General features: G+C 40.5%; 1 protein-coding gene across 1 annotated transcript in view; it reads left to right on the forward strand.

Annotated features, from left to right (window-relative positions):
* Window positions 1–6,699: 6,699 nt before the first annotated feature.
* roraa (RAR-related orphan receptor A, paralog a) overlaps window positions 6,700–26,883 on the forward strand; it is a 181,515-nt gene continuing 161,331 nt past the window's right edge. Inside the window, exon 1 of the mRNA XM_022190684.2 lies at window positions 6,700–7,040. Coding sequence (XP_022046376.1) covers window positions 6,887–7,040 — 154 coding nt within the window. The 5' untranslated portion in view covers window positions 6,700–6,886. The remainder of the gene's footprint in view (window positions 7,041–26,883) is intronic.

Here is a 26,883-nt window from a genome sequence, read left to right on the forward strand (position 1 = left end):
TTCTTATATATATAAAAAAATTGATATACAGAGATTGTTTTTTTCTGTTTAATCAATGCCGAGAAATGGACTTTAAGTATTCCTAATTTTTTGTACCTCTTTACCATAATTGTATATTGCAGATGCTATGTTAGGCTTCCTCACATGTATTTCGCATTTATACAACACATTTCTGGATAAACTTAACATTTATGTGACATTTATGGTCATTATTTCGCATAACATACAACACAACACAACATGGATGGCCTGCCACTTTGCAGTAGTAGGTAAAGTTGTGCTAGTTTTGTTTACGCTCACGTTTACTGTACATTAATGGATTCTTGTAAAGTATTCCGCCCTGCATGTGGGATTATTTTCTGTCCTCTGAACCTTTAAAACACAATCTCTAATCGAGATCCTCCTTTCTCAGCCACTGCTTTGATCTCCTCCTGTGGGACCTGTTTGTGCCACCCTGGATTCTCCAATAAGCCACAGAACCAGGCACCAATTACACTACTAATTGCACAAGTACAAAACCTTGACCTTGCACTTCAAGTACCTGCCTCTGTGCTTTGCCTCAGTATGCAGCCTCTGTAGGCATCTCACACTCGAACAAAAAAAACAAAAACGGTGAAGCACAGGCTTGAAGAACATGAAAGCATAAAGGAGACTATATGCACAGGCAGTATAGCTGCTGTGGAGTTGTGGGGTGTGCCATCCCAGCAGCCGGTGTAGAAATGTGATCTCACAAGGTGAGTGGATGCTGGAGGAGAAGGCTGCCTTGCGGTCAGCAGGGAGGCAGCGGGCCTCAGGGAAAAGCTCTTAACTTCTGTCAGGCACAAATAACCACGCCATTTTTCACCTCCTGATTTTTAACTGAGAAAATCATTCTGGTCCCCAGTCATATGAACTCTGTCCACATGCCATGAGTCAATTCTAGCTCTGACAGAAAGGCGTTCACTGTAAGCCGCCAATCTTCATTTCTTCAGCATTGTAGTTTGTTTCTTTCACAATTCAGTGTTTTGCTGTAATGTAGCCATCTTAAACTATGAACCGAACGCATAATCATGCAGCCGACTAGGCTTGAATACGTGCAATGTGACAACTCTGGCTGTATTGATTTCATGCCTTTGTGACCAAGAAGCACGCAATAAGACTGTTTATGACAAATAAATATCAATAGTCCTATTTAGTTATTCGGCTGCAAATGGTTGTAAAGTTACTCAGCTGTATGGAATGTACAAATGCTGTCAAGAACAATGTAAATCTCAGTGTCACTGCTGCTTTAATTATGAAAAAGAGCCGAGGCAACATTAACACTTCTATTTCCTTGCTAATAAGAGCTGGGAAAAGACGAGGGGAATTGCAGATTTAAACAGAGACTCATACGCTACTTATGTACACTCAACAAAAATATAAACGCAACACTTTTGTTTTTGCTCCCATTTTTTATGAGATGACCTCAAAGATCTAAAACTTTTTCCACATACACAATATCACCATTTCTCTCAAATATTGTCCACAAATCTGTCAAAATCTGTGATAGTGAGCACTTCTCCTTTGATGAGATAATCCATCCCACCTCACAGGTGTGCCATATCAAGATGCTGATTAGACACCATGATTAGTGCACAGGTGTGCCTTAGACTGCCCACAATAAAAGGCCACTCTGAAAGGTGCAGTTTTGTTTCATTTGGGGGAGGGGGGCACTCCTCTTCAATGGCTGTGCGAAGTTGCTGGATATTGGTGGGAACTGGTACACGCTGTCGTATACGCTGTCGTATACGCCGATCCAGAGCATCCCAAACATGCTCAATGGGGGACATGTCCGGTGAGTATGCTGGCCATGCACGAACTGGGACGTTTTCAGCTTCCAAAAATTGTGTACAGTTGCGGTTGTGAGGCTGGTTGGTGGTACTGCCAAATCCTCTGAAACGCCTTTGGAGACGGCTTGTGGTAGAGAAATGAACATTCAATACATGAGCCACAGCTCTGGTTGACATTCCTGCTGTCAGCATGCCAATTGCACGCTCCCTCAAATCTTGCCACATCTTTGGCATTGTGCTGTGTGATAAAACTGCACCTTTCAGAGTGGCCTTTTATTGTGGGCAGTCTAAGGCACACCTGTGCACTAATCATGGTGTCTAATCAGCATCTTGATATGGCACACCTGTGAGGTGGGATGGAGTATCTCAGCAAAGGAGAAGTGCTCACTATCACAGATTTAGACAGATTTCTGAACAATATTTGAGAGAAATGGTGATATTGTGTATGTGGAAAAAGTTTTAGATCTTTGAGTTCATCTCATAAAAAATGGGAGCAAAAACAAAAGTGTTGCCTTTATATTTTTGTTGAGTGTAGTATGCAGAGACTTTTATATAGAAAAACAGCCATACCCTGAAGCTGAGTGTGGACACTGATTTACTGTGGTCAAGCTGCTGCTAGGTGGTGCTAGTGGCGCTGTCTCTGAGGGAGAGACTACACTCTGAGTGAAGCTGAAACACAGCAGAATCATCTGCATTTGCCAAAATCCTAAAAGTGTAAAAACATCTTGGACGAGTTATGCTGTATTTAAATTTTTATATTCCTGTGCTCTATGTGTGTATATATACTGTATACTCACAAGACGCTGATTCTTAAAGTGAGAATATATGAGCGCGGGTGCCCCTGTGCTCGAGTATGTTGCCATACATCACATCATTTAACACTTTGAACTGTCAAAAATGTGTCACTCAGTCTCTCTCTTGATACCTTCATCTGTCAGACTGAAATCATAAATACAATCATTTCCCCAATGTTGTCTCTTTATTCTGTCAACCGTTTCAAAATGTGACTGTGCCTCTTCATTTCCGACACATGAATAAGTGAAAGGCCATTAATATATCTCTTTCATTACACTCTGGCACTCTGCATTGCATGAGCATGCACAGAACTTTGTGTTTGCTGGGCTCTGGTTCTGATGTCCGATTTGTAAGGCAAGAAAGACATGTCACCACGTCCACATGTAGAGAAAAAAAAGAGTCTCTCTGACAATTTTATTTTATTCCTGTTGTTTAGACACACAACCAGTGCAGTCTAAGGAGGAAAGCCACATTTAGACATTCATTTCATAGTGTTCTGTTTTAAATTCTGAGCTGTTTTTTGCATTTATTTGAATCTATTACTTTTCTGTAAACACCACTGAGCTTAGCTTTCTCTGAAGAAAATTAATAAACCAGAAAAAATGCAGTCATAGCCGACATGTAACCTCCTGCACTTTGTCTGCCAGTGAGTTTAATGTTAAACAAGTTACTATAATGAACAATATCAGATTGTGAATGCTGTGCTTCCGGCCAAACTGGTCAAATTTCGTTCTCTAGTTTTCGGGGTTTCTTTGTCTAATGATCACCCCGTCGTTTGACAAACACATTTTTTCTTCTTTTCCATCGCGACTCCGAAGACAAGATTAGAGGGGAAACTCATCAGTCTCCTTGGCTGTTGTCTGATAAACTTTTTATTTGAAGGGTGTCCTGTCTCGTGTCTCTGGTGTCTTCCTCCAGTGCACTCCTGATTTGAAATATAGCCTTACATAATGAGGGAGAAAAATAGAGCGGTGTTGCACCCCTGAGCCAGTGTCAGCTTAATCAATCATCTGATCACGGCAGGCATGCTTACTCTACTCGCTTCACATGCGCCACATCCTTCCCCCTGCTCAACAATGTGACAGCAGCATAATTCATTTTAACTCAAAAATTAAAGCGGCAACATCAAACTTGTCCTTGCATCCCTCGGCTTAAACACAGGGCAGTGTGTTGGTCTCAGTGTGTGTTTATGTTGCTTTTGTTTGTGTGTTTGCGGTGAATCTGTGTTATTTTGGTGCAAAATTAAATATTTTTTCTTGCAGTATTTTTCCCTCACTAGGGTCGCGCGGGGGGGGGGGGGCAGTGTTGGGTGTGCATGTGCTTATAAATTATGCAGTCGTGCACTTATGTGTGTGTTTTTCACAGGTAAAATTGTAAGTGTGTTTACGTTTCAACTTCAAGTTTCTCAGCTTCAGTCCTGCGACATGCAACAGGCGTGGAATGTGAGTGTAGGGTTCACGCGGTGAAATTACAGTGGGTCAGAAGGTCAGGGAAATTTGGAGGAGCTGGAGCTGAGCAGAAGGAATGGAACTTGGCCTCTTCGCTTGGCAGTGAGAGATTCCTTCTGGCTTGCTGTCAAAAAGTCAGTCTTCAGCAGACACAACTCCAAAAGTTATATCATACTCTTGTTGGTGAGCTACATGTAGAAGGGCAGCAGTGGGGAAAAAGAAAAGAAACACTGATTCGTTTTGACAGAGCCACTACATGTAATTTGTCAAAACCTTTTTAAAAACTGAATGGGTTTATGTTCTGGACTTTTATATGGAATAAATAACTCACTTAATTTTGTTGAATTGCAAGACAGTAACAGTGTAAAGCATACTGGCTGTGCTTCTCTTGCATTTAGTTTCAGGGCCTTGTTTGCTACTATTGACCTTACAGTAAATTGTGTTACTGGACTAATGAAACATTTGACCATCCATCCATCTACTATCTACACACCACTTAATTCTCATTATAGTAACAGGAAGGCTGAAGTCTATCCCAGCTGACTTAGGGCGAAGTCAGGGGACACCTTGGACAGGTTGCCAGTCTATTGCAGGGCTACATATAGAGACAAACACTCACATTCACACCTAAAGACAGTTCAGAGTCACCGATTAACCTGAGCATGCTTTTGGACTGTGGGAGGAAGCTGGAGCAGCCGGAGAAAACCCACGCATGCACAGGGAGAACATGCAAACTCCATGCAGAAAGATCCCAGGAAGGCCGGGATGCAAACCAGGGATCTTCCAGCTGCAAGATGAAAGTGCTAAGAACCAAGCCACTGTGCAGCTTAACATTTAACTATCTTTTTAAAAAGGTTTATTTTTAATGTTTGCCTTTATCATAGCGACAGCTGAACTGTGACTGAAGAGGTGGAAACAAAGAGATGGTGAGTAACATTAAGAAAGATGCAGCATTAAACACGACCCAGACCTGAACACAGGATACTTCACCAGGAGTACAACTCGAGTAAATGTGGTGTTTATTTATCCAAGTCACCTATATGTCAACTACAGATGCAATGTTCATATATCCTACAAACAAAATCTGCTTTTGATGCTATATTTTCACTTTGTCAACTCAGTTTAACAGAAATCTGCCACTGTATGGCATAGAGAAACCTATTTATGCTGCTAAATAAATAACAAACACATAACGTTGCGTAACATCAGCTTTACGATGTTATTTTATTTTAATTTTTTAGCCAAGTGTGAATGCATCTGCAACATGGGACTCTAATTTCTGCCAAATCATAGTAGTAGTGTTGTTTATGTGTACTGCTTTGGCCTTTAAAAAACGGCAGAGCTTTAACACCCCTTAGTGAGGCTATTGTGGAGCAAAATTATTCTAAGATGGCTATACAGAATAAAATCTGATTACTTATTTACGAAGTGAGCTCTGAGCATGCTGACTCTTGAAAAGAAAGGTAATCACAGGCACTGAAGCTGGTGATTTTTATGAAGGTAGTTGTTAGAGAAAGGCCTGGATTACGGATGTTAAGGTGCAAACAGAAATCTCACAGATTTACTGTTGTGCTTAAAGACATGAAACTTCTGCTAGAGCCCTCTCTGTGGCTGGCTTGTCTGGGATCAGTCTGTCTGTGTGCTCAGAGGGCAGGACCATGTCAAAGTCCACGTGCACCACTTTGAAGAGGCGGGGTTCCGTCTCGCTGCTTTGCCCGCTGATCACATGCAGAAAGCATGCTGTTTGTCATTTCTGCGCAACAAGCGGAGCACGGATGCCGGTTGCCGGAGTGACGTTTGATGCCAGCTGTACACCGACACCGTACGTGAAAAAAGCGTATTCTCTCCCAAACTGCTGTCAATCCAGCCTTTTATCAGGCAGAGCGGAGACACGCAGGTTACTGTGCGAGTAAAAGGGAAGAGTCCTTTCATCAGCCCGATCAGACTACTCAGAGATGCAGTCCGCTCCTCCCACAGGATGGTGGTGGAGGAGATCATGGTGATGATGATGATGTTAATGGTGGTGATGTTGATGAAAATAATGAAGAGGACTCTGAGTAACCCTGTTTGAGTTCTTGGACATTAATATTGAGTAGTTTTAGGCACACTGCTGCATGCTTGGAGCCAGGAAAGGCTTTCACAGTGAAGGAATGTGCAGTGAATTGGTTAGCTCTGCTGCGTTTGGATGAATTTCCTAACAGACATTATTGGTGATGAAATTATTAATGAAAAATGTGGCGTTGAGGGTAAAAGTGCTCATATTTAACTGGCAGAGCTTTTCAGTTTGTGATTAAAGCACAATAACAACCCCAAAAAGCGTTGTTTCCACGAATAATATTGAATATGTTCAGTTTAACAGCTTCATAAATGATTTGGAACATGTATTAATGCAAATGCATGGCGAGATTATGTATTTGAATCAATGTGGATAGTTTTTTGTTTCAAATTTAGCAGAAATCCAGCCTTGGTTTTATTGCAAACGGCCTTACTTGTGCGCAAAGGTGTGCAAAACTGCTTAAAAACGGCGAGGTTGCGCTAAAATATTGCAATTTCACCAGAAAACTGCGCAGGGTCGATCAGCATGGATTACTTTCAGGCCTACATCTATTCTTCGGCTATTGACAACCTCTCCCTTTTCAGTTTGCATGACTGGAGCTCTCACTAGCGCTGCTAGTGGACAATCAAACCTACACACCCACCTCCAGACACACTCGCATTTCTCATTTCTTACTTCTAGTCTAAATTAGATAGCAAGACGTAGTGTCGGAGCTCACAGATCGCACAGAATTAGTTTAAAGTACTAGCGGTAGTTGAGCAGCAAATCTGAAATTCAACATGGAGTCCCCTCCAGATCCAGCGAGCGACCCGGGCAACAGCGCCTCGGAGCCGGCTACCCCGGTCAGGGAAACCCCGGTAAACCTGGAGACGCTCCGGAAAGCGGACCATCCAGCCCCGGTTCGAAGGCAGACCTGTTCCAGCACCAACAGAGGTAAGCGGACCGCAGATCCCCCCTCTTGTTTTCATACTGGACGGCGTATAGAGACCGATCGAGGAATTTTTAATCAAACTTCCAAATGAATTAAAATCGCGTCCCCGGTTAAAAAAAATAACTGCACACAAATTCACGCAGCCACGGAGACACAGGTTTTTTGGGGGTAAAATGTAGTAGCACCGCGGCGTTTGCTCTGGTAATTAGTGCTTCGGTGGTGTGTTGCTGGTGTTTCAGGCTCTACTGACAGCTCAAATCATAGGGGGTGATACGGTCACAGATGTCACATTTACTCCGACTGCAAGATTAATCAATTATCCAGGAACTCTGGAAACGAGCGGCGGCACCGTCTCTTCGTGCCAAAGCGGGCCAACCTGCTCGCTCAAACGCGATATTTTTGCCCAAGTGTCGAAAGTGAACTTTGGGGGAACTGTGGGTTAGTTTATCGATCAGTCTCCTTTGTAGGGACGTGTCCTCCACTGATGCCTCATTCAGCACACAGCGCCGTCTGCCTGGGTTTTTTTTATATTTTATTTTTTTATACATCTCCAAGCTCACTGATTTTTTTGTTTCGGCTATTCCTGTGTGGAAAAGACGCCCCAGCAGCTGGAATTTGTTTAGTGCCAGCAAACACTGTTGCAAGCATGAAGGCACTGCACGCCTTTTTTTGCGTGTTAAACCCCTTCAGACACACATGATTAGAAACTAAACCATCCTACATTGTCAATTAGCCCCTCTGAAGTCTGTGCGCAACGCTGCGTAAAGACGAGTTATGTTTAAAAAAATATATATACATGATTTATCCATCACGTCCCGTCCATGTTGTACAGTACAAGACAGTATTTAACCACACCCCCTCTCGGCTGCCTCCAGAACAGGCTAACCGGGCTCACCCAAGTTCAAAAGAAATAGTGATTTCTCTGCCGATTCTTTACGAGCAAGAGTTCGGCGGTTGGATTCGCGGCACGGAGGCGAGCGGAGGCGACAATTAATTCTTTGAACGGTGGTGTTTTTGTGTCGGTGCGCACACGCTTCCTGCGCGCAAGGGTATATTTAGAGTGTGATATGGTGAATGTGGAATGTAAGCTGGTTATGTAACAGGTTTAGCCATAAACAGAGGCGCGCAACTGAGAGCAGAAATCACCACCGCAGATCTTTCATTTCGATTTACCAAACAGTTCAGGCACTCTTTATAATCAATATGTTTGTTCGGCTTGTTAATGATAATATTTAAAAAACACGTACACCCTGCACTTGAGAGGATACTTCTAGATACACAAACTGAAGGGAAACTCTGTGACTTTGTGGGCTGGCACAGACTGAGCGCTTATGTAATAGCGGAGCAAAGACAGGTAGTTGGGAGGCTTCGTGGATTGATTTCTTTTTTCACAAGTCTGACTTTGAGACACTCCTAACCTGCTGACCCATATTCACCCCACCCTTTTATGCACAGGATTAAAGTGCGTCTGGGAAAGAGAAAGACAGGAAAAAGAACGCCTTTGCTCTGTTATGTAATGCTGAATGGGTGAAAAAAAAATGTTTTCAGTGGGGCAATCTTTGCACTTTTGGAGGAGTGTCTGTGCACAGAAAGTTTATTTTGGCTTCTTTTCAAAGACTAAGGGTGGTTGTTAGCATTGACGTTCTTTTAGAAAAGTTTTGAGAACTTTATAAAAACTTATAAGTCTGATAATGGATCCTAAATGAATTTATTGTCTCATGTTAAACTCTGGAAGTCCAGTTTTATTGTGTAATATAGCCTGTCGCCTTGTGTATTCCATAGTCCAAACGTGTGGTTACAAAAAGCATTAATTCAGCGTTACACACCATAACCTCAATCTGTTGTGGTCTCCCATCCAATCTATAGACTTGTAAAAATCCCTGAGTCCATTTACAACATTTTGCACTTAGCCAAGCAAATGTAATAATGTAGAAATATTCATAGCGTTCATCGCACAACAGAGCAGAAGAAAAGGCCGCTTTCATAAAGAAAAGATGGCCTAATTGCTTTATTTAATAAAGTGATCATGTAAAATGTACACGTTCTGCTAAGAAGAGAACTGCACTCGGTTACTGCGCCGGCACACTGGAGCGCAGGGTTGCTTGAATAAATAAAACAATAAAACGCGGGTAGTGTTACAGACTTGTAAGACATTTTTTTCGGATTACAGCTCTACCCTCCGAATCTGGCTTTTCAGGCCAGCCGCAGAAACCAACATCTGAGAGGCGGCAGACACTTGCTTAAGCACGGTCTCCCTCTTCACAGCAGCTGTATTAGACTTTCTGAGGATGCACATTTCTTATCCTGCATGCAGAGCGTTTACTGTTTTAACCCTGAGTGCTAATACCTTTTAAGTAGAAAGGGCTTACTTCAGCAGAAGCGCCGCTGCAAGACTTGAATGGGTCAGAGAACAGGCCTTGAAGGGGCTGTGGATATCATTACTGGAAAGAAGAAAGGGTGTTATTTTCATATTGCAAGATCTCTCGGTTCGCAAATTTGGAAACAATCAATATTAATAGCTTAGTTATGTAAGGTGATGGTCTCTGCAGAGGTTTGAAACCTCACAAGTGCACAGGGGAGGCTGCGGAGCCACAGATCCGATAGGAATCCTGGTGTCTGAATCCTCGTTTAACAGGACTTTCTTTGAATGTTGAAGATGTGTGTCTTAGTAGTGTAATATTACCAGGCTTGTCTTCATACACTGGTTGCTCGTTGTTGTCATTTTATTTGACAGAGAGTCGCCTGAATATTGTTTTCTCTCGTTAAGGATAAAGAGGCTACTCATGAAGAGCAAATAATATCATTTTGGTTTTAAAAATGTGAAAGCTGTCATTAGGTGAAGTGTGACTGCAGTGGAGCATGTTGCATTGCATCCTGCTTATTAGTTTGCCTTAGTGCTGTATCTAGATTAAATCTTGTATGTTTTTACAGATTAAAAGCCAGCTCTGTTTCTATTATGTGACAGCATTTACATTTTTCTTTTCTTAAAATAAATTTAAAAAAGCAGTTTTATGTTTTTCTATAATAGTTGTCCCACCTGACGCTGCAGTTTAACAGACAAAAGAAAGTTAAAAAGTCACAGTATGAAAATATTCAGAGTTCCTTAATGAACGCATATCCAGCTGTTTTATTTTTGGGAGGCGAAATAGACCTCTCTGCTAAGGTGGCAGCATTTTTTAGCACAAGATGGATGAGGTGCAGGGACGCAGATTTGTTTTATTTTTTACACAAAATCTCAGAAAGTCAGGAGCTGGCATGGGGTTTGCACGCCACTGAAGTGGACAGCAGCATTATTGTGGCTGTGGCATTCTCAAATTCAATGAATTAGGGCTATGTGCCCGCTGGAGAGCAGGAAGATACAGGTATAGGCTTATAGCTGAGCCTTCAGCTCGGACAGATCTGGGAGAGGAACTCCATTATGTGTCTCGGTTTTTCTGGTTGGCTGCATGTAACATAATATTGAGTTTCAGTCCTCTTGCGTTTTCCGCTGTAAAATGTGGGTGAGGCAATAATATCACAACTCTTTTATTGGTACCTGTCAGGTGTTTAACATTGTTAAATGTTAACAATCAGTCTGGTTCTTCAGTATTTCTTCAGCTGTGCAGTGAGCTGTTGCATAGACTGTGACATCTGCTCCTAGTTTAGACTTTGGCACCATTGTTTGTGGAAAAAAGGTCCTCTGTTCTTCAAAGTCTCAAAGGTTAAACAGTATTTTAGTGGCAGCATGCTTACCTAAGGAGTTTACCAGTGTGTGTCTGCATAACTCCAGTAATGAAAACTGAATGAGATTTTGTCAGGTCAGGTGTGAAGCTCTGCCCTTCATGCTGCCATTTCAATATAACGAGTAAAAAGTGTATGAAATTAGGGAGAGAGAATAAGTAAATGAATGATCATTATGACTTTGTGACTGTCCTTAAGCTAAGATGTTACATAAACTATTTTTTTTCACGCGGGCAATCAGCCTCTGCTCATATAAGTTCCACAATGAATGGAAAATTGGCTTTTTAACAACAGACAAGTTAGGGACAATTCTCAATGTTGAATGTGATTTAAAAAAAATCAATTTAAAAAAGACACAAATTCTTACTTTAAAAAGCCGCTGCGTGCACAGTATGCGAACTTAACACATGTACTCATACACACACTTTTCTGAGCTATTGCTTTGTTAGCCTGAACAAGATAATGTTGGCCTACGAACACTGTGTTTGATACCAGCATTTGATGTTATATTATTCTTCTTTGTATGGTTCAGAGGCCATTTGATCAGTCTGCAGTGTTTATACCTTCGTTTCAGATGTGCTGTGATACTGGTAATATTCAGGATTTTGGTCATTTATCACTTGTCTCTCATCGTCTGCCTCAGAATGTCGCAGACTAACCACATACACGACTCCTGTTGTGTTTTCTTTCCACAAATTGCAGTAGAACTGTCACACAATCCACATGTTGTCATTACTGTCCAGGATCTCCAGTACCAGAGGCATCTGTGTAACTTCAGGAAGCTTTTTTTTTTTTTTTTTTACCTTAGAAATAGCAGGCACTGTCAGATTTGTAGAATTTTGACATTGTCTTGGTACTGAAGTATTGTGACTTCCTGACTGCTGGAGGTCAATATTGGTCTGGATAATTATCAAATCTGATATTTAGTATTTTTTGGATTTTTAGTCATGCTGTTTTTTGTTTGTTTGTTATTTTTTTAAATTGTTTCCTGATTAAATCAATTGATTTAAGAAATGTGCCACTTTAGATCTGATTGGCTATGTATCCCAAGTAATCCCTTATCAATACTGAATGATGCATTTTAAAAAGCTCTTTGGATCTGACATAAGTACAGTGTAAAACATAAGTATATAATTTCATTGCATTTCAATTAAATCCTGTTGTTGTTGTTGTTGTTAGTTTAAAGTTTGACTCTAAGATTTAATTTGTACTACAAATGCACATCAGCTCCAAATATATATTGATCTACTCGATTGCTAATAATCAGCATCAGTAATGACCCTGACAAAACCATGTTGGTCGATCTATACCTACAGCTAGCTTGCGATATTCATGTTCACGTACATCCTCACACACACGGCGTACTCCCTCTAGCAGCTAGCAGTTTTATGCGGCTAAACTCAACAACAAGGGACAACAAGGTCAGCAAAGGTCATCCGAATGTTGCAGAAACAGAAAGAGTCATGAGTGCACACAAAGGAGAGCCAAAAAGAAGCCATGCTAGGTGTGGAAGCTCACTTCGGCTTCGATAAACATGATGCAGAACAGACCAAAGCTACGTGCAAATACTGCGAGAAAAGTTGTCATACTGAAGGGATCCACGACTGATTTGTTTCAGCAACTTAAACACAACGCGCAACATGCTGAATGCGTGTCCAAGAAAAATGCAACAGATGCAGTTGCATTACACAGTGTTTGCTAACGCGACTCCATATTCTGAAACTATTTCATCTGGTAACAACCTTGGATCTGCTTCATATTCCAAGAGATGTGGGAAAAGTCCAAGTCTGAACCAGTATGATATAAAATATTGCTCTTAGAGATGCAAAATGTGATACATTTAAAACTGTAGAGGATTAAAGTCTAGATTTCATGATTAAAATAACTAAAACAACCAAAAGCTTTGCTTAAAGCCAAACATTCTTATTATTGAATGAGGTCCACAGCTTTCTGTTTGTTGCAGTGTGTGGATAATATACATTTTTGGCTTTGAAGATATATTTTCTGCTCAAATTTATGAAAAGTAATTGTTATATTACTTGTAACTGAGATAAATATGACAATGAACCATTGCATTGATTTTAGGTGATATTTTCCGTCTTTGTTGCATGAAATAATGAAAGATAGTTTTGGATCAAATTGTCCTGCTCGCTGCATGTTGCTTATTACTTTTCAGGTCCAATCGACTGAAAAATCCCTCGTCTCCTTTTTTTCTGCTGCTCCTGTTTTGGACTGGTTTGCAAATATATTGTCAATTGCCAAAAATATGGTCATGTGTTTTGGACATTTCAATTTCATAATTAAATTCTTTCTCTGGCGCATCATGTGTGTATAAAAAGGTTTCAAGTTAAGCCTTTTAATAAAACTAACTCGTGGGGATATGAAGTCATTCCTGTCCAAACATTCTGATTTGTGTGGAAACATATCAAACGTTGCAAGAAAATCACACTCACAAACACATTTATCAGGCATTTGACAGTGGTTTTGTCTTTAAATAGAAAAAAAAATAGGATGTTTTGAACTCTGATCATCAGACAGCAGGTGACAAAGGTGGTGCTGACTAGTTTGTTGCAGCAGTGTGGTCTCTGAGGGGCACTGGCAGGGGTTTAAGAGTTTTTTTTTTTTTTTTTAGTGTAGTAACATTCAGTCTTTCTTATCCATCATATGGAGGGATTCCAAATACTGCAATAAGCTGTGATGATTAGCTGCTGTTTGCTGCATTTTGTGTGAGGGAAGCTGCATGAAAGGGCTCCTGTGGATTTTGCTGTAGGAAACTGCTCGAGGAACACTGTTGGTCCTCGTCAGTCAATGAAGATTTACACACTGACAGGACATTGCTAGCTGTTGGCAATTTATGCACTGACAGGATGTTGCTAGCTCTTTGCGGGGATACCACTGCCAGGCTTCTGCACTTGACTCATGATTCTGTCTATAAACACGTAGCACTAATAGCCTCAGACTTCATGTGACTGACATCTGTATTCATGTGCAATTTCCTGAATCTATATTTTGCTTAATGTGATGCAGAAAACTCAATTTACCAAGGTTCAAGCAATGTTCATGTGCTTTTAATCAGTGGGGGATTTTTTTTATTTTTTTTGGTTGTTGTTTTTGAAGTGCAGCCATTGCACAAGTTGTTAATTGGTGCTGGTATAAAACAAAGCAGTTTGTTTCTCAGCTGCAAGACACGCTGTAGATGCAGAACAAAAGCTGAAAGGATTCGACAAACTTACTGCTTTAAGTGAAACACAGCCACAAAAATGCAAACCACAGATGGTCTGGTGGAACTGCGTTTTCTTTTTCGCAAGTTGTAAATCAGTTTTAGGATTCATTTTAGGTGTGCATTGTAGGCTTTGCAGTGCAAGTTCGAACAGGAAATATTAATTAAAACTAGTTTTTGAACTTAACCTAGCACAACCGGGAAAGTTTTGCTCTTGTGGGACGGTTTATTTTGAAGTTTGAATCACAAGTGGCTTAACTGGGGCTGGCGAGGAAATTTCAACTGGTGACAGACACCAGATTTGATGCGAACTCTCCAGAGGTGAATGATAGCTCAGATCTATGGCCCATTTACTGAAGTTTGTATCTTAGATAGAAAAATTTGAATAGTTATGACCGGAAATACTCCAGATGCATTATTGGAGGGCGTTAAAGGAGTCTAAATTTAATGTGGTACACTGTGACCTAAGTACTTGTGCTGCTTGGCTCTGTGCTGCTCTGTGCCTCTCTGATATGAAATGGGCCCCTTAGAAGAGGCCTGGAGGGAGAGAGGTGGTGAGAGGGGTCTAAAGACTCACTCTGAGGAATTCTTATGTCACATCTTGCGCCAAGCCTTTCACTTCTCCACCATTGTGGACGGTGGAAAGCTCAGGAGCAGGCAGGTAAGCCTCTCGCATGGAAAAATCCAAGCTGCTCGACAACTTTGACCTGAAGTATCTTTCCAGCCATCACTCGTTTCTGTTTGAGCAAAAATCATGCTAAACACATACAGTCATGCCGTTTCATGTCCTGTGTGTCGAGTCATGTGAACCTGAAACTGCTGCACACTCAGAGAAAGTGATTTTTTTTTTTTTTTTTAACCACAAAACCTCTTCTTGCAGGCTTCAGAGCACTGCCATGTGTTGAACACTTGATAATCAGCTTGATCTTGCAGCCGTGAAGGTTCTCCCAGACGTTATGTGTTCGTGTGTGTGTGTGTGTGTGTGCGCTTTATAAAAGGAAGAGGGAACGTTGTAAAGTCTAAAGTATGTTATTCAAGCAGCACACCTCAAGAGCCTCTTAACTGTTATTTATCTTGCCTTCTGTAGGCTAAATGGCCCTCACGGCAGCTCTGCATTAAGGACTCTGTTGAGTGGTCGAATACAACATCAGAATAAGATAAAATGGAAATATCTATTGCATATTGTAGCCTGTCTGGCTCAGATGAAGTGAAGCAGCCATGGACAGTAATAAAGCAAAAATAATCTGGTGCTCTCTGCTTTGCTTAGAGTAATAATGTAATTTAACAATGTCTGCTCTGATGTATTCTCAGGGTGTATTAAATGCAATAGAATGCTGTAGAGTAGAGAGGGTGGTCACAGGGACCGCTAAACATCAGTCTGGAGAATGTGTGTTTTCACTTTATATCTGCGTGAGTATTTCACTGCATCTGAAGTTATTGCTTTTCATTTGCATAAATCAATCTCTGAATTTTCCAAATAAAAAAAACAGACTTGCAAAAGAAAAACCTTTTCTAGTATATAAACTTCAATTTTCCTTGTTTCTGTCTTCCCCATGTTGTTTGCGTTACATCAGTACTGGAGTATTACTTCGCAAAGTTTATTTGTCACCTGAAATAAACAAAGAACTTTTGGAGACATGGGAGATAAAACAACTTGAAAATCAGTGTCATTTCTGTTGGCTTGATTATTTATATTGGAATAACAAGCGCAACTTAATCTCATAAATAAAAAAGGGAGAGATACAGATCCGTCCCCTCCAGGTACTGCCACCACTTAATCGAATTAGCTCCACTCGCAGGCTTGACGGGCTCTTCAAACACCCCTGGTGACTTCTGAGTGCCGATTACAATCAGCTACTATTTTCAGCCTTTGATTAAAATCTGGTGAGGTTGGACAGAATTTTTTTGAGCGCAGAACTAACTAATTATTAACATTGCAGCCCATCTCCCTTTTTTTTATTATACCAGTTACTAAGGGCCAGTCGACTGGAGTAGTTAAACGATACAAGTATTAATCATGTCAAATCCTGCTGTGCGAAACTAGTAGCTTGGTTTTTATTGACACTTGTTATACTCGTCATTGTGCCGTCGAAACGCAGATGTTTTACAGATTTTTGTGTCCTATTAAGCAAATCTGAGTGTAGAATATTTGTGAAATCAAAGAGGCCATTTGTATTTATTTCATATTGTAAGATTTTGTCTGTTCCAAATGAATTGTGGCTCTATAATCTTTGATAAATAAACTAGCTGTACATACAAATTTCCTCATCTTGCCGACAACAGCAATGAACACAACTCTTTGCTCGTAAAATAATAGAAGATGATCACAATTGTTCAGGCCTCACACAGTATGTCACAGAATCATTGTAACGTGCCTGTCAAAGACAATTCTGCTCTTTTGTTACTTTCAAAAGGCAGCTTTTGAATATGAATATGTCACTAATGAATATTTGGTTCTTGCGTGTGTCTGTGAATTGATTGCTTTAGGAGGCGTACTAAGACAGAGTGTGGCACGATGGGGCTCAATCATTGCAGCAATGCTGCCGTGCTGCTTTCTGACAGTGATTGAAAGACGGAGTCACTCTTCACCATGTATGATTCTCGAATCCTTATTCACTGACAAATATCATCTGTCTGATCAATCAATATTTGCAGCTTTATTTTAGTAATGCAGTGCTTAAGAGGCAATAATTAACGCCATGCTGGGTTGTTAAAAGCCTATTTTTATGTGACAGACCGAAATAGACATACAGAAATAGGAAGATGAAAACCTTTAGTTGAGGTTGGTAGTGGCACATCGTGCACACGATCCCAACACACTGCACTATGAACTTATCTAGAACTTGAGATTTTCCTACAGCGTAGCAATTTCGGTCGCTTTCAAGTTATGTTAATGTGAAAAACTGGAGTTTTTTTTACTTTGAAGTTTTTTTTTGTTGAATGTTCATGATTTAGAATTATTTGGGTTAAAGCTACTTTAAGGAAAGCGTTTAGGTGTATGAAAGTTCAAATCAAATACAAATTAAAGTCTTTAAAATTTTTACATATCTGATTTTTGAACAACTGTTGACGCAAAACTTTCATTTAGCTTACTTTTCCTTAAGAAACAATAACGTTTCACCACTTTTTGAGGTTTTAAGTTTGTTTGTGTAGTTGAAATATAATATGAAACAATGTGAGGGAATATTCATTCAATATCATTCTGTGTTAAACAAGTGTGGCTTGTGATGCTCATTAATTTCTGCTTGCTCCACTTGCGGTGTTTGGGCTCCCTTCGCTGGCTCAGTGCCACAGTGTCTTCTGAAAGAGCCACTTCATCTCTGTCAGGGGCAGGTGGAAATTTGCTGCACACTTCTAATTGGACAAAGTGCCTTTCAAACTCTGAGCCATCATACACAGATCAGATTATCATACTGACCAGGTGTCAACAGAGGTTTTTCACCTCCCTCTACCCCTTCTGTTCACTTCTGCATCTTTTGGTCGATTTTCAGACTCTCCCAGTCCTCCGCCATTTTTTAAACTCCCTGTTGCTTTGTGGCCTAGAGCACACTAAGCCTTGTCTTACAGATTAATTACAAGAAATTATTCTTGTTATTTTGACTTTGGAGCATTTATCCTGTGTTTTCGAGCAACATTTGGAGAGAAAGTCAGGAAACTTGGGAGATCAATTTATTTTCCAAGTGGTTCAACAGATGATAAGAATTTTTCCTGCACAAGATCCTCAAACAAGTCAGCCTTAGGTTCAAAGCCTTAAATACATGGTCATCTTTAGTCTCAAATACAGAACATCTGCACTAGCCAGAAGGAGAATCTGAGGCTGCAGGCTTGCTCAGAGGACTTTAAGGTCTGCAGAATAGCTTGGGGCCAGACCTCAGCGTGTTGGTAAAAAGAGATGGTTCAACTCATCAGATCAATTGATTCCTCAAACAGGTAACTGATTCCATTTGTGTTCTGGACAGTTTATATTGAGGGAAAACACGCTGAGTGTTTTGAGTCACTTCAAGGCCTCCGTACATCTCTGTGTTCGTACAGCAGCAGGACAAAACATTTTGTTTTCTGTTGATATGAAAAGTGGGAGCATGTAAATGGAAAATAAGATGGGGCATAAAACTGAACCTTGAGGAGGAGCAGAGGTAATGTGTTTTGGAAGATGGGAAATAAGTGTGTAAGAGGTTTAGTTCGGGCTGAACCAATTACAGTAAGTGTTGTTTTTATATGTGACCAAGTGTTTGAGACGGTCACTCATAGCTGCATTCAGCGTCGAAGCTTGTAAGAAACCTGGAAGATGAACATTGAACTCGGACTTGTTTTTTTTTATTTAGAGCATGGGTGTCAAACTTACTGTAGTTCAGGAGCCACATTCAGTCCACTTTGATTTTAATTGGGCCAGACCAGTAAAATTACAGCATAATAACTCATGAAAACTCCAAAGTTTCCCTTTATTTTCATGCAAAAAAAAGTATGTTTTTAAAATGTTCACATTTATTGAACAAAACATTATGAACAACCTGAAGTTTCTTCAGAAACATAAATTCAATTTCAGCAATAATATGCCTCAGTTTATCATTTACCGTGGCTGCAAAGGCACAAACCATTTAGTCATGATCAAAACAACAACAGTCGGACAACAAAAGACAAAAAAGCAACAAAAAAAACAAGACAAAATATTACAGAAATGAGACACAAAGTGAAAGCAACCAGAACAAAACGACAAAAAATGAGACAAATGACACAAAACAAAACAGGAAATAGACCAAAAATTAGGCACAAAAAATGGACAAACGACACAAGCGAGACAGAAACATCAACACACTGGACATTTTCAAATCCAATCTCAAAACCCACCTGTTCAAACAAGCCTACTCACTTTGACCTCCATTCCTCCTTCTCCTTCTGTTGTTTTAAAATTGCTGAATTTTCTTCTTTTAAATGTAAAAAAAATTCTTGTTTTAAACTGTATATCTGAATGTGTTTTATCTGTGCTTCCTTGAGTGTTCTGAAAGGCGCTTATAAACAAAATGTATTATTATTATTAATAATAATAAAAAACAAAACGATACAATAAACAAAGTGAAACACAAAAGGAGAAAAATAAGACCAAAAAAACACAAGCATGACAAAAAGTAAACAAAACGACAAAAACGAGAAATAAAATGACAAAAACAACAAAACAAAAACAAGAAACAAAATGACAAAAACAACAAAACAAAACGAAAAAAGTCAGATGAAAAAGATAAAAAAACCCACCAAAAACAAGAAAAAATATTACAAATATGACACAAAGCCACAAACGAACAATGAGCATTATAATATTTTACTTTATGGTCAAAGCAACTTGTCTATAAATTATTTCAAATTTATAGTTTTACCAATTTACAATCTGCAGTTCATGTCTTCTCTGTAATTTTTACTCTTTACAAAATCGTCCCACGGGCCAAATTGGACCATTGGGAGGGCCGCATGTTTGACACCCCTGCTTTAGAGCAAAACCTACTGGTTAATGAGGATTTCGTTTTTACTGTGCATTTTGTTTCAGTGCAGAAAAGCCGTCACTTGCCGCTGTAGCTGCAGTTATGGAGCACTGATGAGAAAGGAAAAACTTGTGGAATTAAATGAAATCGCAACATCCTTCGATAATTGAAAAGCCTGCACCGGTTGCATATAGTGATAAATACATTATCACCACTCCTTCCACACATCAGGCAAACATGGCAAAATTTTGACACGCTCGATTGCTTATCTTGTCTGCATGTTGTCAGCGCAGATGTACTACACTATGCTGATTTGATTCTGGGCAAAGGAAAGTGGACAGGAGAGATTGATGGTGGTGTCCCCAGTCAGACAGATAACACCTGATTCTGCCTGCAGGGGGCTGGTCTAGCACACTCCTCCCCTGCGCCGCAGATGCGTCGAAGGCTGTGCCGAGGAGGTGAACCGTTCCTTCACTCAATGCAAATTCAGGGCCACATTCAGAGATGATCCCAGGACGATTGAGCCAGCGTGGCCCCGAGCACGCCACACCACATGATCCATGCATCAGACGCACCTGGGGAAAAAACCCAAACAGGCATGCGGGTCATTTGTTGAACACAGGTGCATCATGTATCTCAATGCCAGCACACGCACGCTTGAACGCACACGCAACCCAAATGTGCACTTACTCTCAGATACACAAGTGTTAATGAAATGCTGTCTGCACATGTGGTTGTGCTGCATATTGGAAAAATGTCGACACTACAGCACCTTTTGTTGTGACCTGTTGTTTCTGTCACTTTTTATTTGTACAGTTTTGGAAGTCTTGGTAATAATTAACTAGGGAATATGCTATAAAAAAGGTGGAAATACATGAGAAAATACTGTTTGTAGGAGTGTGAGGAGGTGTGAAAATTTTTCATTTCTGCCCTGTTGCATCAGAATTTGAAGGAGATTGTAGTGATGTCAAAAAAATAAATCTTTTTTTCTTTAGTCGTTAGTCAACAATTTCTTAACCGGTTGAAGCACAAAGGCCTTTTACAGCCTTTGTCTGTTTCTTATTTAACTTTGAAAACTACATATCTTTTTCATTTAGTCGGACAAAGCATGCGACTTGAAGACATCACTTGAGGCTCTGGGATAATTATGAAGAATCCTTTTCAATATTTCCTAGATACCAAGGCTATTTTAAAAGAAAAGCCTCCTCTATTTGCACTTTGCTAAAAGCTCCTTTGTTGCTGTTACACGTTTTGTTATAATTTGCAAACCACAAGGAGCATCTGAGCGTCTTATAAACCACATGGTTCAAAATATGCTGCTGCATCTGCAAAAAGACATACAGAGCAGCAAAACAAATATTATCATTTTTTTTTAATTCAATAACTACGTGTGCAGCACAGGTTCTCGGTGTGTCAAGCAGATGGTGAAAGGCTAGTGTATAATAGATCTCAATATTAACCGTAGCGCATGCTGGGAGTGTTGGTAGATGGCACACAGCAGAGTAAAAGAGAAGCTATGACCTTCTGTCCCATCATTTACCCTCTCGTGCCCCCCATACTGCTCTCAAATTACTTTGTTTTAGCCAATTAAAGCGGCCGGCTGAGCATCAAGCAGGCTGCCATTTTTCGCTCACCTGGACCCATGTGACATTATCGCTCTGTCATCGGGAGAGATAGCCGTAAGTGGGAATCTCCGGCGTGGCACCGTGCCACCTTAGACCCCACTGTGTTCGCTGAGATTAATGCAGCGATTCTGCCTCCAACTTGTAAGAAGCAGCCGACGCTCTCTCTCATCTGTTCCTGGTGATAGCACTGCACACAGCTCCTCACTGCATGAACCACGAACCAGCACATATCTATATATTATCTGTTTTTTATATATCTGTATCCCTCTCTCTCTCTCTGTTTGTCTCTCTCTCTCTCTATAAATATATATATATAATTTGTGACATTTATTGAATCACTCCAGGTACAAGAAAATGATCACTTCTGAAATATGCAAACAATCTATTGTCTCTTGCTATCTTATTGTCTTGTTGCTGATCAATATACCATATGCTGGGAAATGGTTCGCCTTCCAAATCCTTTAATGGCTCAATAATAGAAAGACGGCAGACACAACAATACCGTGGCACGGAATGAGTGAAGGACCGGAGTGTGTGGTGTTTAACAGCCATACGAGCACAGATTATGAGCTTGAAGGGGCTGAATTGAGTGCCAGCAGTGACAGTTGGGCTGGGAATTGAGCGTGCCTGGGACGTGCGGCTTGACTCCGCTCGGAAACACCACTGGGTCCAGGGCTCATCTCTGTAGTCCTCCGCCTCCCTCCTCCCATAGAAGCATTGTGGCCTGCCGCTTGCTTGGCTTCTCCGGGGGAATGGACGGGCCCCTGCTTCCGCTTGATGAGCGCTCACTAATGGCTGCTTCTTTGAAAGCTGACGAGCCCGTTTGAGGAGGACTGTCTTTTACTTCCCTCCAGCTTGCCTTGGCTGGGCATTCGTCAGGCTGCCAGGCTTTGCTGTCCTGCCCACATGATGGTGCGCCAAGGGGCTGAAACGTCTGTCATTTGTTTTACTTTCAAATAAAAGTTGATGATTTACCAATAAAAAGTAAAAATAGTCTTTTGATGATGTCTGGAGGCATATGGAGAAAGTGTTGCAGTAGTGTCACTTTCAGCACTTTGTCAGGCTCGAAATAACAAAAGACAAAGGAGATTTGTCTTTTTGCTGTTTTGTAGCCCCCTCTGATAAAGAGTTGTGCGTCTGCAGTTTTGTGTAAAGTGAACATGCGAGTATAGAAAGTGTGATAGACATTAGAATATGGTCGAGGACGCACATGGAAGGTTGCATAACATTATAATGCTGGCAAGGCTCTTTATTGTCTGATTGTGTATCTGTTCATGTAATGACTTGCCAAGATACACTATGATGTCATGAGAGGAAGCAGAAACAATTGCGTCCCTCTCGTTCATGTTTTATTTAAGAAAAGGCATTTTTACTGTCCTGCTGCTCAAAAAGGACTAAAGCAGCAGTCATGGAAGAAGCAACTAGGTTTGAAATTGGACAAACTTGACTGATTGCATACTTTTTGTAGACTGTTTATCATCTATATTTTAGAAATATGACAGAATTATCTACAGTAAAAAGAGAGGAAACCAATTGCAGGTCGAAAAGTGAAGAGTGGGCTGGTATTTTATAGAAAAAGTGACAGTTGGGTGCACTGTCTTCTTGTTTCATTTGTGTAGTTGATGGTTCAGTAGAGCTGCCAGTTATCTGGTTGCTTACCCTTGACCACTGCCCTGTCTTTTCACCCCAGAGGGAGCTGTTGTTCCTGTTGCCCTTCTCTGCACTGGCATACCAGTCTCCAGCTTCTGGAGACTCTATTAGGAAGTTGAAGTCGTCCTTGGAACTCTCCTCTCTGTAACTTCTCCCACTCTGCTTCACGTGCACTCTTTTTTCCCCCACTTGAAACTGGGGCGGAGGTCAGAATGGCGAATTTGATATAAGAGCTGACATGCTTCCGTGGAGCACCTTGTCAACTCAAAACAATAGGTTTGCAGGAGCTGTTATGCCGAATAAAGAATGTTCGCATATTCCCACTGAAATGTCCTCCGCTAGACATTCCCAAAAGAGATGAGAACATTTGTCTGCATACATTTTTACCAGTGCTGGCCCAGTAGAAAATGGAGGTTGAAGCAGAAAGTGAATTAATGTTACATGTGAGCAAATAAGTTTTTTCGCAGGGGAAGTTGAAAAAGTCCACTTTGCGTGTTTGAACATTTATCCTTGTGAAGTTCCAATTGGTCACTGAATGCTCAAATGCTCTGCACTGTTCTGTCTTACTCTGTTTTGTGTTAATGTAAAGCTGCTAGTAACTCGGCATATATTCTTGCAGCTGCCACACATAATGTCTACAAAGAGGTAACAGATGTTAGTTGTTGCATAATGGCAAGAAAAAAACAGTTGGCTGCAGCACTGTGATTATATAGCTTTAATTTGATCTGACCTCCTTGTTACAGTGGTTTTAGGATGATTTTTAGACAAGAGCCAGTCCAAGTATGCTGCTCTGACAAGACAGTGACCTGTGTAGTTTTTTTTTTTTTACATTAATGAAACTAATAAGGGCATAACAATAAATCAAGTTTACTTTTACGAAGCAATAGACATTTATTTTATTTCTCAACCTGATCTTAAGGTATCAGAAAAAAAAAAGAATGAGCTCCTAATTAGGAAAAAGTGTGAGTCTAAAATGAGTGGATGGATGTTAATATAACTGCTTCATTCATTTCCATTGTCAGAGATCTCTCACCAACCAGTTGTCACAGGCAGTTTCATCTCAAATTAAATTCATTTGGATATGACATTTTAATTGGAACACTGTTCCCAATAATTGGACAAATTAGCGAAAGTCTGCTGGGGGAAAGGTAATCTCTGGGAGTGATGATTTGAAATTCACAATTTAAAATTAAAAATCAGCTGCTCAGCTTTGTTTATGTGGCAGACAGTTTGCAGCAGTGCACGCCGGCAGCGCCAGTGTTCGGGGTCTCAGCGGCACTCAGGGCTCACATTGTCTTCATTAAAAGCGATTAAGGAATAGGTCAATTTAGTCTGCATGGCTGGTTGAGCCAAGCATTTTTTTTTTCCTCCTATGAAATGTCTTTGTCTTCATCTGCCTTTGCTCTGTGGGCTCGAGCAGTCCTCAGTTTATCTGCATGTTTACATGTCTGACTGAACGTCTTAGTGAGTCATGGCAGTATAATTTTAAATGGCGTCATTTTATTTTTGCGTGAGTGTGTGTGCGTACATGTATGTTTGGGTTTTCATGCTCCTGCGCTCTGTTTCAGTGTGCATGCTGTCTGATGAGTTACTGTCTGATTAGCAATGAAAGGGACTGTTCACCCTGCAGCTTCAGCTACAATGAGCAATTAACTGCGCAATAAAAATCACTTTAAAATTTGTGGTTGATTTCATCATCAACATATGTGAACGCAGATCAACCGTGGGGTTTTTCAGGCTGAACGGGTACTGCTTTTGTGTGGCAAAACAGGAGATTTTACCCCTGTTGTCTGACAGAAATAATCAGGATTCACTGTTACTTTTAGAACGTTCTTGCTTTAATACAGTGTGGGATTTTCCTGTGCTTTGAAAATGGCTTCCAGAGAGACATTTGACACTCACTAAATAGAAAATGTGTTGCAAATTTTTCATTTCAGGGTGGCCACCTGTCAGTTTGGGTAGACTGGCAATTTGGCCAGGAGGAAAAAAGGCAGTGCCAGGAGGAACCAGGTGTAGATAAATGTTGCACATATGTCATCAGATTATAAAGGAAATTGTCTACTCATCGTGCATGTGTATGAACATAATTCTAACAAATGGTTTCATTATTCTCTCATTTTATTTTTCTGCTGTACCAAATCAGTTGTGTACAATATCTGGTAGAAAAAAAAGAGGGATCTCTGTAGCTCTGTTGCTAATATTTGTATTACAACTTTCCAAATGGAGCCCTTTGAAATTTTTAGCTCATTGCATTTTGCTGTATTCAGATCATGCAGTTTCTTCGCTAACACATTGTTGTGTGTTAACCTGTGACCATGGAGCTAGATGCTGGATGCGAACCTTGAAAATGAATCACTGTTTGCTTGTTCTTTCCAAAAAAAATATCGGGCTTATACTTTTTTATATCAACCCTGGAAGTCTCAGTTGTATTATTTTTTTTAACACCCTGGAAAATACTCCTAAATTGAAATGCCACCGATGCCTCTGATATGAATGAGGTAAGAAATAAAGAGAAGTTATAGCTTATCATGTTCTGTAGCGATTATGCAAAGTAGCTGAGAGCCCTAATTGGAGCTCTCTATAGTAAAATGTGGAGGGGAAGCAGAGGATAGGGTGTAAGGAGGGGAGAGAGAGAGAGAGAGAGCCAGACAGAGGGGGCTCCTAGATAGCGGGGCCGGGGGGGAAAAGTTCCCCCATGCTTGTCAGAGTTTGAGCAAGTTCAGAATTGATGGAGCCCACAGGCAGCACTGCTAATTTTAGTTGAAATCACCTAAGTGGTTTGGCTAATTTATCCAGGCTCCTCGGCCTCAGCCCCTGGTTTCTGGCTCTCCCCTGCCTCCCCCTCCCCTCCCAGATATATCCACAAAGCGTGAAGGTACCAGGAGGTGACAGTGGGAACAGAAGGGTATTTTGTGCCCAGCTGATTTGCCGAGCACTGGGTGGTTTCAACCTGTGTCATACATTTGGATATTATTTGACCCTCAACGACGGCCCAGGTTCAACCATCTATTCCGTAAAATGATTTACACCGCTCTGTATTTAATGGAAAATGAAATTAGGTTCTAACTTTGCAGGAAACTAGACGCAGTCCCCGACATATCTGGTATCTCCTAATGATGTTTTATATTTCACGTTGTCTGATATTTCTCGATTTTTATTTAGATATGACGATTTAAATATCAGGAAGTCTTTTGGAAAGCCAGTGAGAGTGATTTTTTGTGTAATGATGGTCTGCCAGCTGGATACGCTGAACATGTTGAAGCTTAACAAGCATCATTGCTGGCTTTTGAAGGTTTAGTAACAAATCAGAGAGTCCCTTCCTTTGTGTGCCTTTGAACACCAATTTGATAGAAAGATGAGAAAAGGGAATTTAAAATGAAATGCAAAATTATCACGAAGGCGCAAGGTCAGCATAGATAAAAATGAACATTTTGCTTCCCAGTAATCAATTGCTGTGATATTTTTGGTGGAATCTTGTAGGCTGGAATTGAAACGACAAGCTGTGAGTGTAGAATCCTGGATGGGACTCTTATATGGTGGATTTTTTTTCCATGAGATTATTCACATGATGAAACCAGAGCGGGTTGTTTAAACATGTGATATATCAGGGCGACTGAAGTACATCAAAACTTTGACGCTCTTGAATGTGAGTGTGCAGCAGCATGGATATGCATGCCAAGATGTCGCTTCTGTTTATCTGATGCTCGACTCGGGAGTAATTAGTGTCATATTTGGATCCTATTTACTTAAAAAACAGTGAATGTGCTCACTGCCCATTATTAAGTGACAGCTCATAATTGAGAATTTAATGATGTTAAATTACTGCAAGTGTGTTTTGTATTTATCAAGTCTAGTAGCAACAAAAGATAATGAAAATGTTAGATGAGAAGCTTTGGGTTTCAAGAAAAACAAATCATGTAAATGTGATGACACCTGATGTGATTTGACAGGAATTCTACTAAAGCTCATGCTCCTCATAAGGTAGATGTGTACTGCCTGTATTTCAAACACTAACCTCATCTACTCTGATTAAATGGGATATATTAAATATTTCACGAGAGACATTTTAAGATGTTTAAAACCAGATTGTGGTAGCAGCATAAAAAACAGTCTGAACTGCGCACCAGACCTGTGCAGTCATCCATTCATGAATCAATCA

This window comes from Acanthochromis polyacanthus, chromosome 8 (genome assembly GCF_021347895.1).
Source record: "Acanthochromis polyacanthus isolate Apoly-LR-REF ecotype Palm Island chromosome 8, KAUST_Apoly_ChrSc, whole genome shotgun sequence".
Taxonomy (NCBI): Eukaryota; Metazoa; Chordata; class Actinopteri; family Pomacentridae; genus Acanthochromis; species Acanthochromis polyacanthus.